General features: G+C 32.5%; 1 protein-coding gene across 4 annotated transcripts in view; it reads right to left on the reverse strand.

The window, feature by feature from the left end:
- LOC145740111 (GTPase-activating Rap/Ran-GAP domain-like protein 3) overlaps positions 1–12806 on the reverse strand; it is a 125944-nt gene that overhangs the window by 27730 nt on the left and 85408 nt on the right. For all 4 annotated transcript variants that reach the window (XM_081995474.1, XM_081995473.1, XM_081995471.1 and 1 more), the window contains one exon: positions 2997–3066. In XM_081995474.1, the coding sequence (XP_081851600.1) occupies positions 2997–3066 (70 nt within the window). The remainder of the gene's footprint in view (positions 1–2996; positions 3067–12806) is intronic.

A 12806-nucleotide genomic window follows, 5' to 3' on the forward strand; every position in this document is an offset into this window, starting at 1 on the left:
TGAAGTTTCTCCTCCGGGCGCTTTCACAATCAAATTTTCCGAGAAATCTCTACAGGGTGATCAAATAAAGCATAGTTTTGGCTATAAACTGGTAAAAAATCCACTCTGTAGGTGTCATAGAACTCAAGTTATGACCTCTCAAAGCAGACAGCGCATATTGGAGCATGGTTTCACTTTGACGTTTTTTCTTCTGGCGTTGTCACAAAGAAAAATGTTGCACAAGCTATACAGGGTGGTCATATAAAACATTCCTTTGGCTACAAACTGGCAAAAAAATCCATTCTGTAGCCGTCATAGAACCCGAGTTATGAGCTGTCAAAACATTCAAACCAAATTAACAACAGCACTGTTTACCTAAAACTGCTATACAGGGTGTCCCAGATAATACAACAGTGTTGGGTTAAATAGGGAAAAAGTTGAGTTACTCCGTTGTTCAATACTCCCCTGGAATTAACTATATATTTGTACAGAGTGTATCAATAAAAATAATAAAAAATGGTATAAACTAGAAGACGCTCGAGAGTGAAGAGTGGTAGAAAGTGACAAATTACGACACAAATGACAAATTGTCTCCATATTTGTTAAGAGCATTGATTTGCAATAAGTACAGCTTTTAGATTTTAATTATCTATTAAATGATTTTGAAATTTCCGTAATTGTCAACTGACATACTCCGGTGAAAAAAACACAAAAAATCGTATTAGTAATTTTTAAAATAAATTACAAACTGGACACTACAACATTTTATAGAAACGCAATTGGGATTTGGTTTTGCGTCTCACTGATGGCCAATTTGTCTGCTTGATTTACACGTGTGTTAGATAGATGTTTGTTTATTGAGGTGTGTGTACCATAAAGTTTCTACTAATGTGTTTTACGTTCAGTTTAGTGCCCATAATATTGTTGCACTCCACTTGAACTGTAGCAGATCAAATGTTGTCAAAAAAATTGTATAATTTAATTAGACCAGTATTAGCTTTAGTGTATTTAGTTAGTTCTTTAGTTTATTTACGCACAAATGATCTTTGTTTTCATCATGGAAACATCTACTCCTAAACAAACTTTACACAGAGCCATTTGTGCCTAAATAATATTGTATGTAGAGACTGCAAAACGTTGATTAAAACGTACAATAAATATTTATCTTATTCTAACCTCTTTTGATTATCCAACAAACTGATTGCAACCTGTATTATTCTATGATCGTTTATGGATTGATAACGGGAGTAAATTAACATTTTCGGTTAGTTTAAATTTTAAATGTTCTGTTACATATTCACAAGAGCATCGGTAAATTACGAGGGCGTCAGCAAAATAAAAGTGATTTTTGTAGGACTGTTTTTAATAATATGCATCTTATTACTTATACACAGTGTAATAGAAGTTTTGAATGTAACGTTTGTGTTCATTTGCATTTTCATTTGTTCCATTTGAAATATTTACAATTCTGGGACTAGAAGTCCTAAACCTTGATTTTCCTTTCTATGACATTGCTATGTCATCTCAATTTACTTTGAGTTTTGTTATAGCAGTCAAATTGTCTGATATCAAACCGAACAAATAAGCAAATGACTCGCCTTTGGCTCGTGTATAATATACCATTTCGGGATATAACAAGCATGCATCTTTGGAAAAAAACGCTGCTGACGCATAGAGTACAATGGCATATTGACGTTATCGGAAGTGCATCGAGCCGGCAAATATGGAACCGGCATTCACACTGATGTTACCGAGATTCTATAGATGTGTGACCTAAATATCCATCCGTGCGTCTTTTTCATGGATAACAAGTTTCTGGAAAGTTTGTTTTCGAATATGACTCCCTGACACGAGTTAGAAGTTACGATTTTGCGTTGTGGCAACTTTGACGTGCCACAATGGAAGCGAAAAGAAGCCGGCGAAGAAAAATATCCCATTTATAACGCAAATTTATCAGTCTGGGCTCTAAATTGGAGATACGACCTTCATTAGTAACTGCTAGACGTAAAACACTGCATAAAACACCAAGCAGTGTCCATGTGAAACCTTGGTTTTGCAGGGAGAAGATTTATTATTAAGCTCCTTTTTATTTGAAAAATACAGGTGATAACAAGGCGTCTTGAACATCAATTTTGTATAAGCAGAAACGCTTTTGGCATAAAATAGAGGCAGAAGTTTATCCTGTGTTTTTGACAGCTACGCCTTTCAGAATGTTTGATAAACTGGGTAGAGGGGAAAAGTGTATTAGAGGGCTACGGATTGATGGATTATAGAAATTTAAATTTGGATTTATATAAAAAGCCAACGACTAAACACTTAAAAATGTGTCCCGAGAATTAGGGATGATAAAAAGAATTGTATTAAATGAGTCACATCCAGGATTTACTGACTTAGTGTTTTTAAAACTCTTAGATTCTTTAAATATACTATTTGATTAGTCAAGAAGAAGCTGAAAGCTGTAAGCTGACCAATCACAAACTACCAACAAGTCCACAAGTTAGTTAGTTAGTTTGTAATTGGTCAAGAAAAGCAATATACATCTTGTTGCCTTTTCTTGACCAATCACAAATTACAAATAAGTCCACATGTGAAGCATTTGCATAAATCTCAGCACAGTGGGTTGTTTGTGATTGATCAAGAGAAACAGCCTTTCAACAGTTATCTCTCACTTTGACTTTCCTCTCAAACCACATACACTAATAAAAGAACGATTAATAAAGGTTTAGAAAGAACGAAAAGGTTTTAAGCTCCACGTGTCAGAGCCAATAAATCGAAACCTGTGGTTTGGCATTGCTTCTCCAATTTAATCCACGAAAAGGAAAAATTGCACGGGTACAGCTTGACATCCAGCCACTTAGACTTGGATATAATGAGATTCCCTCGCGTATTCCAGGAGAAAAAGCAGACAAATAACGGTTGAATGTGTCGCTGAGGTAACTGTTGCTGACATGTTCGCCATTTTTTGCGTTAATGCACTGTCTAACTGATTTCTTGAGGTGAGTAAGTGAAAAGCTTACCTGTTCGACGGAGCCATAGTATCGTCGCGAGAACACGCCTCTTCTGGATATTAAGTCGCTGGCAGTTGAACTGAAACAAAAGTTAGTTAAGAATTTTGATTTTTACTGAAAATTGAGACAAATTTGAATGTCAATATGTGGGGTAAAATGTGACAAATTTGTTTTACTAGACTTCATCTTTTATTGTAGAAGAATGAATGAATATGGTGTTCATGCTGCCCAAATTAAGCTATACATAGTAAAAAATTAGTTTATAACTAATAAGATATACCAAAGAAACTTTCTGAAATGTGTTCTGAAACAAAATTGTTGTAAAAAATTTGGAAAAATATGATTTCCTTTGCCAAATATTTGCTATTAGGTGAAGATGTTGCTGTTAAAAGGGAAAATGCTATGCAGCCAACTTTATTATAAGCTGAAAATCAATAAATAGAAGGCAGCTTCAAAAAGCTGGTGAACTTATCAAAAATGTAAAAAAGGGAGCTGGAATTAATTGGTGGATATTGCAAAAACGATTAAAAAGAAGAAGAAGAAAAAGAAGAAGAAGAAGAAAAGAAGAAGAAGAAGAAGAAAAAGAAGAAACAAAGGAAGAAATAAACATAAAAACATTAAAACTTTTTGCACTGTTTTGCGGAGAAATTCACTATTTTCCACATTTTATTTAAAAACCCATTGTGGCCGATCAGAATGAAAAAAAAAATTGCAGTATGCTTCCTGGTAGAAAAACTGTTCGAGAAACCTCGAAATGTAGAAGTTGATTACAAAACCATAAATATAGCAAATTAGGGAGATGTAGTAATAACTAGTAAAAACCGGAATAGAGAAGAGAAGAATCTGATGGGAAAAAACATGGGAGTGAGGATATCTGCTAGAGTAGTTATAGAGAAGACTGACAAAGCTGTAAAACAAATCAAAGATGAAGCTAATGATGCTAAAAAAAGACTACGAGTTTTTGGAGTAAATTGAGAAATTATGATAACAGTAAATTAATTAATCAGAAGCGAAAACCTTAGACAATGGAGCGTGATACAGAACATAGGAAGGTGGGTAAGACAAAGAAGAAAATACTGGAATAAACACGTAAATAGAATGGAAGACAACAAACAATCCTGTCGGAAAACGAACCCAAGGCAGACCTCCGGACGCTGGAAAGAGTGGTGGACATTCACGTCCGAAGAGGCATAATAGGACAAAACTGGCATTACCCTACCTATATGGACACCCATATAAGTAAGAAAGAAGAGAAATTAAAATAATAGAAAAAGCAAAAATATGGAAATATCTTGCATTGAAATATCTTACATATGAACTAACTGCCATAACTATTTTGGCCCATAAGATCTTGTGATTCTTATGCATACATTTTGTTTTGTTCTCCTTTATGCTGGTACAAACTTTTGGTGCTCTCTGTGATATCATTCTAATCTAATTTGATTTCTTATATATTTTGGTCACTAGCACATTTCTGAATGATAATTGGTGGTTACACTTTTGCACATTTTGAGATATACAGCCCCCAAGCAACAAATAAAACTATTTGGAAAGCATTCATGAATTTCAAACAATTCAATTCATTCAAACTCTTTTCAAACAAGTTTTTACTAAATGACAGATTTCAGGATCAAAAGTCTCTCAAGATTAACAGAAATTTTCAGTAATTGCACCCTGTAAACCAAGCAAATAAAATAAAATTTGGTTAAAACAAAACTCCAGTTTAGACGTTTATTCGACCGGCAACAAAACGCTTATCCAGGACCTCTTTTCTCTTTTCCGGACTACGTAAAACGCCGTTGAATACTAATTCGGTGTCCTCATGAATCTCTGATAGATTGGCACGGCGGACGCAGCCCTTCGCTATTTCTAAAGGGCCCGTTAAGCTCGAGAACACTTGACCTTTTTCCTTCCTAAAGGAAAAACTGCTTCAGGTTAAGTAGGATTCGACATCAGGTTCGACTGTTAACAATTCGAAGGTCTACACACTCGACACTATGATTTTTCAGGCTTTTATTGACGTGGTGGCAAGTCAGGGACAACAGCTTTTGTTACGTTTTGAGTATGTTAGTTGAGATAGGTCAATAATTGAACTAACTTTACTATAAAGTGTGTCCAGTTTAACATCTTCTAAAAAGGAGGAATGTAAAGAGAAGTTATGATAGAATGTGAGAGAAACAGCTGACACTGCCAGGTTTCTATCACTTTCCGTACACTTTTCTCTTGGTTCCTCCTTTTCCTCATTTCAAGAATACACACCCAGCTATCATGTGGCTGCTGGTTGATAATGATTTTACCGGAAAAGATTCTCTTTCATCGTTACCTCTCAACTTACTGACCAGAGTTTGTGATAATATTTCTGATCCATTTGAAGGAACAGTTTGGTACTTCCTTAGGTACTGTTATTTTCACTAATGCATTTTCAGCTGCTCCAGCTTTAGCTAAGCTAGTCACTGTAGAAGCTTTGCGTGAGTGAGTCGTGAATTTAAAATTAGACATATCAAAAGCATTTTCTGGTGAATATCTTATGTACACTTTGATATCTCATTGCGTTCCACTGCAATATTTTTATACAAATCCCTAGTTTTCCACATATCAGGTATTACTGTAACATCTACTGGATACATATCGAAGTTTACAGTGGTTCCAATCTTGGCATGCTTTTGAGAAAATTGGGTTATACCTACTCAGTTCTGTTACTTAGAAACCCATCGGTCAGTTTATCATCTAAAGTCTATTGGGAGTATTTTCTTGTAAACTTGTATCATTTTAACTAGATCTTGAATTGATTAAGCTAAAGAACTGATCTATTTTTGTAATATCCCTTTACAATCTATGGTATTCTTGCATTTCTTGTTTTTTTAAACATGTCACAAAAAGGGTTAATAACCACTGAAAACTTTCTATGTCTGTACATCCTACATATTTTTAACCACACTTTCTTTATAATGGAAGATATACACAATTCTTCCATAAGAGTTGTCCTTTCAAGCTTGTAACTCCTATATTAGTTCGTTCTATGAATATTCGTTAAACTCTCTCTAAATGTATGTTTTCAAACTTATTGTATTTTTCAGAATAAGTAGTTTGATATTCTCGTCACTATCTTCCACTGTAATTCCTGTTTACAATAAATTTATAATTTTTGTTGCACATTTTATATTACCTATGTTATTTTAGTTTACTTCTCCTTAGTTGTTAACATAACTTCACGTGCACTTCTAGACGACAAATTTTTATTAAGAACTATTAGGAAAAATGTTGGGTTTTGTTGGAAAGAGCAGATTAGGAATCTATTGATGCACTACTTTAGGTTGTTAGTGTTCTGTTGTTGAATTGACCTTATGAACCACCCTTCTTCCTTCTCTTTGACTGTTGACTAACATTTCTTCAAGATAAAAGGTGGTACTACAAAGTCATACTATCTGTTTTTTACCTGCATTTCTTATTACCTTCGTTTTGCAATAAAACATCAAAAACCTCCTGCATACACAACTTTTGTCAGCTGCTTTTAGAAAAATGTTCACACACAAAAATTGTATGTTGTGGAACATCCACTGTCATAATACTATCGTTGTTTGACTTTCCAATTTTATGCACTATTCAAATACTCGATGCCCCGTTATACCCTGGGAAATAAAATAATTTATCTCTTTTCAATCGGTTTTGTTGAGTTATACACTCTTTTGCCTATCGACTATTGCAGTCCGTATTTGCTATCATTCCATATAAAAATATGCATGTTTTATTGCAGCAGAGAGTTTGGTAAAGAATGAATTGGACTATTATTGTGGAAAGTTTTTGTCCAATCTTCGAAAGTATAGCAAAATGTGTTAGGCAGCTCTTGTAATATTAATTTCAACAATATGCAGCATGTTTTGATTAGAATTCGATTTTGGTTATTTAGTAAGTGCTTTAAAATGTTTGAATGAGCTAAATTGACATAAATTGTATCAATCACATAATGAGTGATTTAACATTGGTAAACAATTCTTCTTCTCAACTTTTTCGATATTTCTAAACTAGTGCTAGTCTTTTAGCATACGCAGTTTCAATAAAAACTTTCCTCATTAAAATTCATTTTGTTAGTTCTCTCCGTAGATATAGGAAAACTACGAGTAGTTTCCTCAAGTCCTCAAAACTTATACTCCGACTTTTATGAATAGCGCAAGTATTATGTCGAATCCGAAAGTTTCATCTCTTACTCGTAATGAACACTGCCGTTTTCCTTAAATGCACGCACAAACTAAAGTTTTCTAATTTTCCCCTTGACAGTTTGTTTGCACTGCTATATTCGATAACTTCACAAGTTAATACGATTTTATATCCAATTTAAAAATTGTATTGAAAATAAATTGATTCAACATGTTGTACAAATGCATTTAGATTTTAGAGTGTGATATTAAATTTCAAATGGTGATTTTATTAAGGCAAACCCAAAATAAAATTGGAAACATTTTTATTTTCTGCATTAAACGTGGATATTTTTAAAAAGTTTCAACTGTCGAATAGTTTGAGTTTATAATAAAATTGACTAACGAAACAAATAATGATTTAAATTGTTTGACAATTTTTGACGTAATTTTTGTGGTTTGTTGCTAGAATATGAAGCTTCCGAACTCCATATTTCAAATTGATTTATTGTAAATTACAAGAAACAGTTCCAGCGAGATTCGGTTTAGATTAATTTGTAGACCACTTTAGAATGAAAATCTTTTTCAGAGTTTTCATTAAAGGATTCAGTCGCAGTAAATAAAGTTTTCAACGTTTTTCCAGTTTCAGACAAAAAACTTATAACTATTATATGTACAGGGTGGTCCAGTTGTAAATGACAATAATTTACCATTCGATAGCCCATCAAAAAATAAGTTGACATGCATTATGTCATTTTCCTGAAAAATGCTTCCTAAGGAAAATACTGTCGTTTAAAATTCAGTTAAAAGAATCAGTTTCTTGTCATAACTGTCAGTTGGAGCAATTTTGATCAAATTTGGAACAAGTACCTATGAAATTAATACTCCTAATGACGTTTATCAAAACTGTCCAGTGGCATAGATACAGAAAGATCGTTTTCATTTTCGGCCTTATTTCCTACATCACTAGATATTTTTCAAAAATTACACTATTTTTACTTTTCTTGTTCAGTTTGAAAAAATAAGTAGGTTAGTCAGGTTATCTACTTCTTATAAAATTCTGATTTGAAACTTCGTTTACGAGATAATTGAGTTATTACATTCAAAGACCCAAAACCAACCCAACTAAACTTAAAAATTGTCTTGGAAACAGTGAAAATTGACTTGAGAGGCTTAAAAATTGTCTTTGTAACCAGTTTTCATAGTTTTCAGACAAATTGAAAGAGTTTAGTCTTGAAAATTGACTTGAAAACTGTGAAAATCGACTTGAGAGGCTTAAAAACTGTATTTATAGTCAGTGGTCATAGTTTTCACTTTTCAGGTAAGTAGAAGAACTTTAGTATTCAAAATTGACTTGTAGACATGAAAAATTAGTTTCTCTAGAATTTTTGACTACAAACACACATTTAAACTTTGAAAATTGACTTATTAGACACAAAAAACTTGTGACTCTGAACCAACGAAAAGTGACATCAGAAAATTTGCATTTGAAATAAGTTTTCATAATTTGAATTTCAATACGTTAGTATTGAAAATAGTTTTAAATACAGGATATTGACATTAGATTCATAAAAATTAACTTGAAGACTAACTTTTCAAGCTTCTTTACTTTTCATTTTCTTAGAACTCTGGACTATTTTTAGGGTTTTTAAACTGCTTTCAGCTTGGAAAATCAAGAATATCTTCGACAAGTTTTTGACATAGCAGACTTAAAAATCAATTTTAACATTATCCATAGACTTAAAAATCCTTTTTCAAAGCCATTTCAAGCTTTGTCACTATTAAACAGACTTTTAGACACTTCAGTGTTAAAAATTCGACCATTTCTTACAAATCTAGACTTTTTTAGTGCTTTAAGGCTGATTTTAACCTGAAAAATAGAGTTTTAAAGCTCTTCTCGATCTTCACAAGGTTTTGAGTTATCAGGCCAGTTTGTACACTGTTCATTAGTTTTGAAAACGTCATTTCAAACCTCTTCACTATTAAATTGACTTCTACACTCATCGGTGCAACAAATTGGAGTGTTGTAACACTGAAAATCGAGTTTAAAAGTATTTATATTAGTGAATCTAGTGAAAGTTAAGTTCAGTGATGAAAGTAAAAATGTTGGCACTAAATGCTACGATATTAGTCTTGAACACTATTTTTTAGAATTGAAATAGTCCGAAAATTTAATTTGAACTGTTACCAGTGTTTAATTGAATTCTAGACTTATTTTAATCCAGAAAATTGAGTTGTACACCAATTAAAGTCCTGAAAATAGACTTTTGGACTAACTTTAATCTTAGTAAAGACATTTCTACCCTTAAAATCAACTTTTAGACTACTTTTAGTAGTAAAAAATAATTGTTTTTCGTGTTTACTCTTTTTACTTCCTAGTAGTAAATAACAAGTTTTTAGACTATTTAGTCTTGAATGATCAGTTTTACACTACTTATAGTCTAAAAAATTTCTGGAGAAATTTCTGGTATAGAAACTGGAGTTCTGTCATCTGTCTTCCTAAGGAAACGTTTTTCAGGAAAATGACATAATGCATGTCAACTTATTTTTTGCTGGACTATCGAATGGTGAATTATCGACACTTAAAACTGGACCACCCTGGATAGTGTTGGCGTAATAAAACTTTTTTCTGTGTTGATAATAAATATTTAAAAGCCTTCTTGGTATAAATATTATCATTTTTATTAAAGGACAAAGTTTTCCAAACAGTTTCCATACATATCAAACTGGCTCTTGAATTTTCCACCCGGAGCATTATGAGATAGCATCAAGCAGGAAGTCAATAAAACTTTTCTCCGACAGGTGAGCGACCCTAGAGAAATTGCAATCAGACTTTTATAAATCCATACTGGTTCGGGAACTCTGGGAAAACTTTAATGTCATTGTAGTGGACAGGGTTTATAAGGCGATTAACTGAAATATCACACAGAAAAATGAGTTGTAACCTGCCTTTGGAGAAAAAGAAACAGATTTCCAACTGTTGTATTAAACATCAAATCTTAAATTTTTACGCAGTAACATCTTCATCTTCATCAAATTGTTCAATTTTGTTCAGCTACAATAAAAATGCAAAATGAAAGTCTGATTTTCAGTGATCAGTAGTCGAAAACAAAAGTTTTTTCTGTCAATTGTTCGGTTTTAGGGCAATTGTTGCAAAACTTTTAAAATAATAATAAGGTACTTACAATGTACAGTTTAAACATGTAAAAACAAAGAATAAATGTAATTTTATTTAATATCTAAACTTCAACAAGAATAGCTACACCAAAAAACATGGAAATTTCTAATAAGTTGAATTTGACATGAACTGGAATAGTAAAAACAATTTCATTTTTGGAAACTTTTCTGTAAGAAATTTATTTGTTTCTTGTTCTAGTAATCATAATAATAATAATTATTTAATTACCTAGACACGCTACTTACAAGAATGCACCAAAAGATACTTTTGGTGATTTGTTGAATTTTGAACACCTCCTTAACTCCTATTTTTCCTCTTATTTTTGAATTTATCAAATATTGCCAAATCTGAATTTTGTAGATATTTATGTCTACTTCATTTGTAGATAATCCATTCGTATACAGGATGTCCCAAATTCGAGCAACAAACCAAACTTACAATTTTTTAAATGGTGGTGAATTTTTAGGCATACAAAATGTTGTTGTGTAACTCAACTGTTTTTGCTCTAGCAGCCTTACTTTGACCACCCCCATCGAGAGCAAAGATTCTTAATTTTTGTGCATTTTTTCAAAAAATCGTTAATAACTCGCTTATTTGACACATTCTGTATAGACACGTTATATGACAAAAGAAAGCTAATGAATGGGGCTGTCACGTGACGTTAAGCAGATACCGCTAAGTTGGTCCGTTTTGCCGCTAGAGGGTGTCAAACTTGACTTGAGTTTTTTGTAGTTTCTCTTGAATATCTCAGAAACGCTTCATGTTAGAAGTTTGAACATTTTACCGCAACGCACCTTGATATTACGCAACTTTTATTATGTTAACACTTTTTTCATACCATGCACTGGCTGACCTGGAAAAATTAAAAGCTATATTATATTATTAATTGTTTTATTGTTATTATATTATTATTAAAACCAATATTCCAAATTTTTCAACGGTTGACCGTACAGATTTTTTTGAGAAAAATTTGAATTAAATTTTTCTTTTATTAAGTATAAAGTATATAAAAAGTTGATCCCATTGAGGTGCGTTTGTGATAAAAAATATTAGACCTCTAACTTGAAGCGTTCCTGAGATATTTAGCAAAAACCAAGAGCCAAATTTGACGCCCTCTAGCGACCAAACGGGGCAACATAGACGTGCCCGCTCAACGTCATGTGATATCCCCATTTATTAGCTTTCATTCGTTGTATAATGTGTATCTACAGAATGTTTCAAATAAGCGAGTTATTAACGATTTTTGAGGAAAGTGCACAAGAATTTAGTTTCATTTAGGGATTTTTGCTCGGTTAGGGGTCAAATTAAGGCTGCTAGAGCCCAAACCTAGAATATGACGTAGATTCCAAAAATCAAATAAAAAATAGGTAATTTCATTTAAAAAATTTCAAGTTTGATTTGTTGCTCAAGTTTGGGACACCCTGTATACTGATGGATTATCAAGGAATAAAGTAGACATAAATATCTACAAGATTTTTCTTCTACAAGAAGAAGTAATTTTTTGATAAAATGAAAAATGGAGGAGTTACAGGGATGTTCAAAATTCAATAAATCATCCTGTACAGGGTGTCCCAATAAGCCCTGCACTCGAAAACTATACATAATATGGCTACGAACATTTTTTTTATTAGTAAATGTGGCCAACGGAAAATGTTGGAAATAATTTTCAGCTTTCTAAATCCACCGCTAGGAAGCGTTTCGATACCACTAAAATGAAAAATGGCCAAAAACTCTGAAAATTTAAATGGAAAGGTATAGTAAAAATCTCATAAAAGTAATCCCCGATTCTCTACGAAGAATTTTCCTATTTAACTTTTTTTTCTATCTCTTCAAATAAAGTGATAGAAGTAGTCCAAAGTGTGCTTTGACAGAAATGAAATATCTCGAAAACGGCTAATGGTAGAAACTTCGTTTTTGAGGCATTTTAAAGAGAATTTTCTGTCCTGTAGAGTGTCCCAAAACAATTTTCCATTTAATTTTCGGTCTTTTCGATAGAGGGCGTTTTTACAAAAATTACACTTTTATCTTAGATATCTCGAAAAATTCAAATGCAATGGTATAGCTTCCTATTACCTCTTCCATAAGCAATCAGATTATCTATCGTTGTGTGAAAACTGAAGTACTCTATCTCTTTTGTAACACGAGATATTATGAAAAAATCGTTAAGAATAGCCTTTTTACAGTTATAAACATTACATTATTAATCAAATTAGAATACTATATGTTGCATAGGGTTTGATTATAATGGCAGTCATTAGTACAAGACAAAAGTGCAACTTTCGTAAAAACGCCCTCTATCGAAAAGACCGAAAACTAAATGTAACATTGTTTTGGGACACTATACAGGACAGAAAATGCTCTTTAAAATGCCACAAAAACAAAGTCTCTACGAATAGCCGTTTTCGAGATATTTCATTTCTTTCAAAGCAAATTTTAGACTATTCCTACTACTTTATTTGAAGAGATAGAAAAAAAAGTTAAATAGGAAAATTCTTTGTAAAGAATAGG

The sequence above is a fragment of the Ips typographus genome, linkage group LG1 (assembly GCF_016097725.1).
Source record: "Ips typographus isolate SLU linkage group LG1, UJ_Ityp_2.0, whole genome shotgun sequence".
NCBI lineage: Eukaryota > Metazoa > Arthropoda > Insecta > Coleoptera > Curculionidae > Ips > Ips typographus.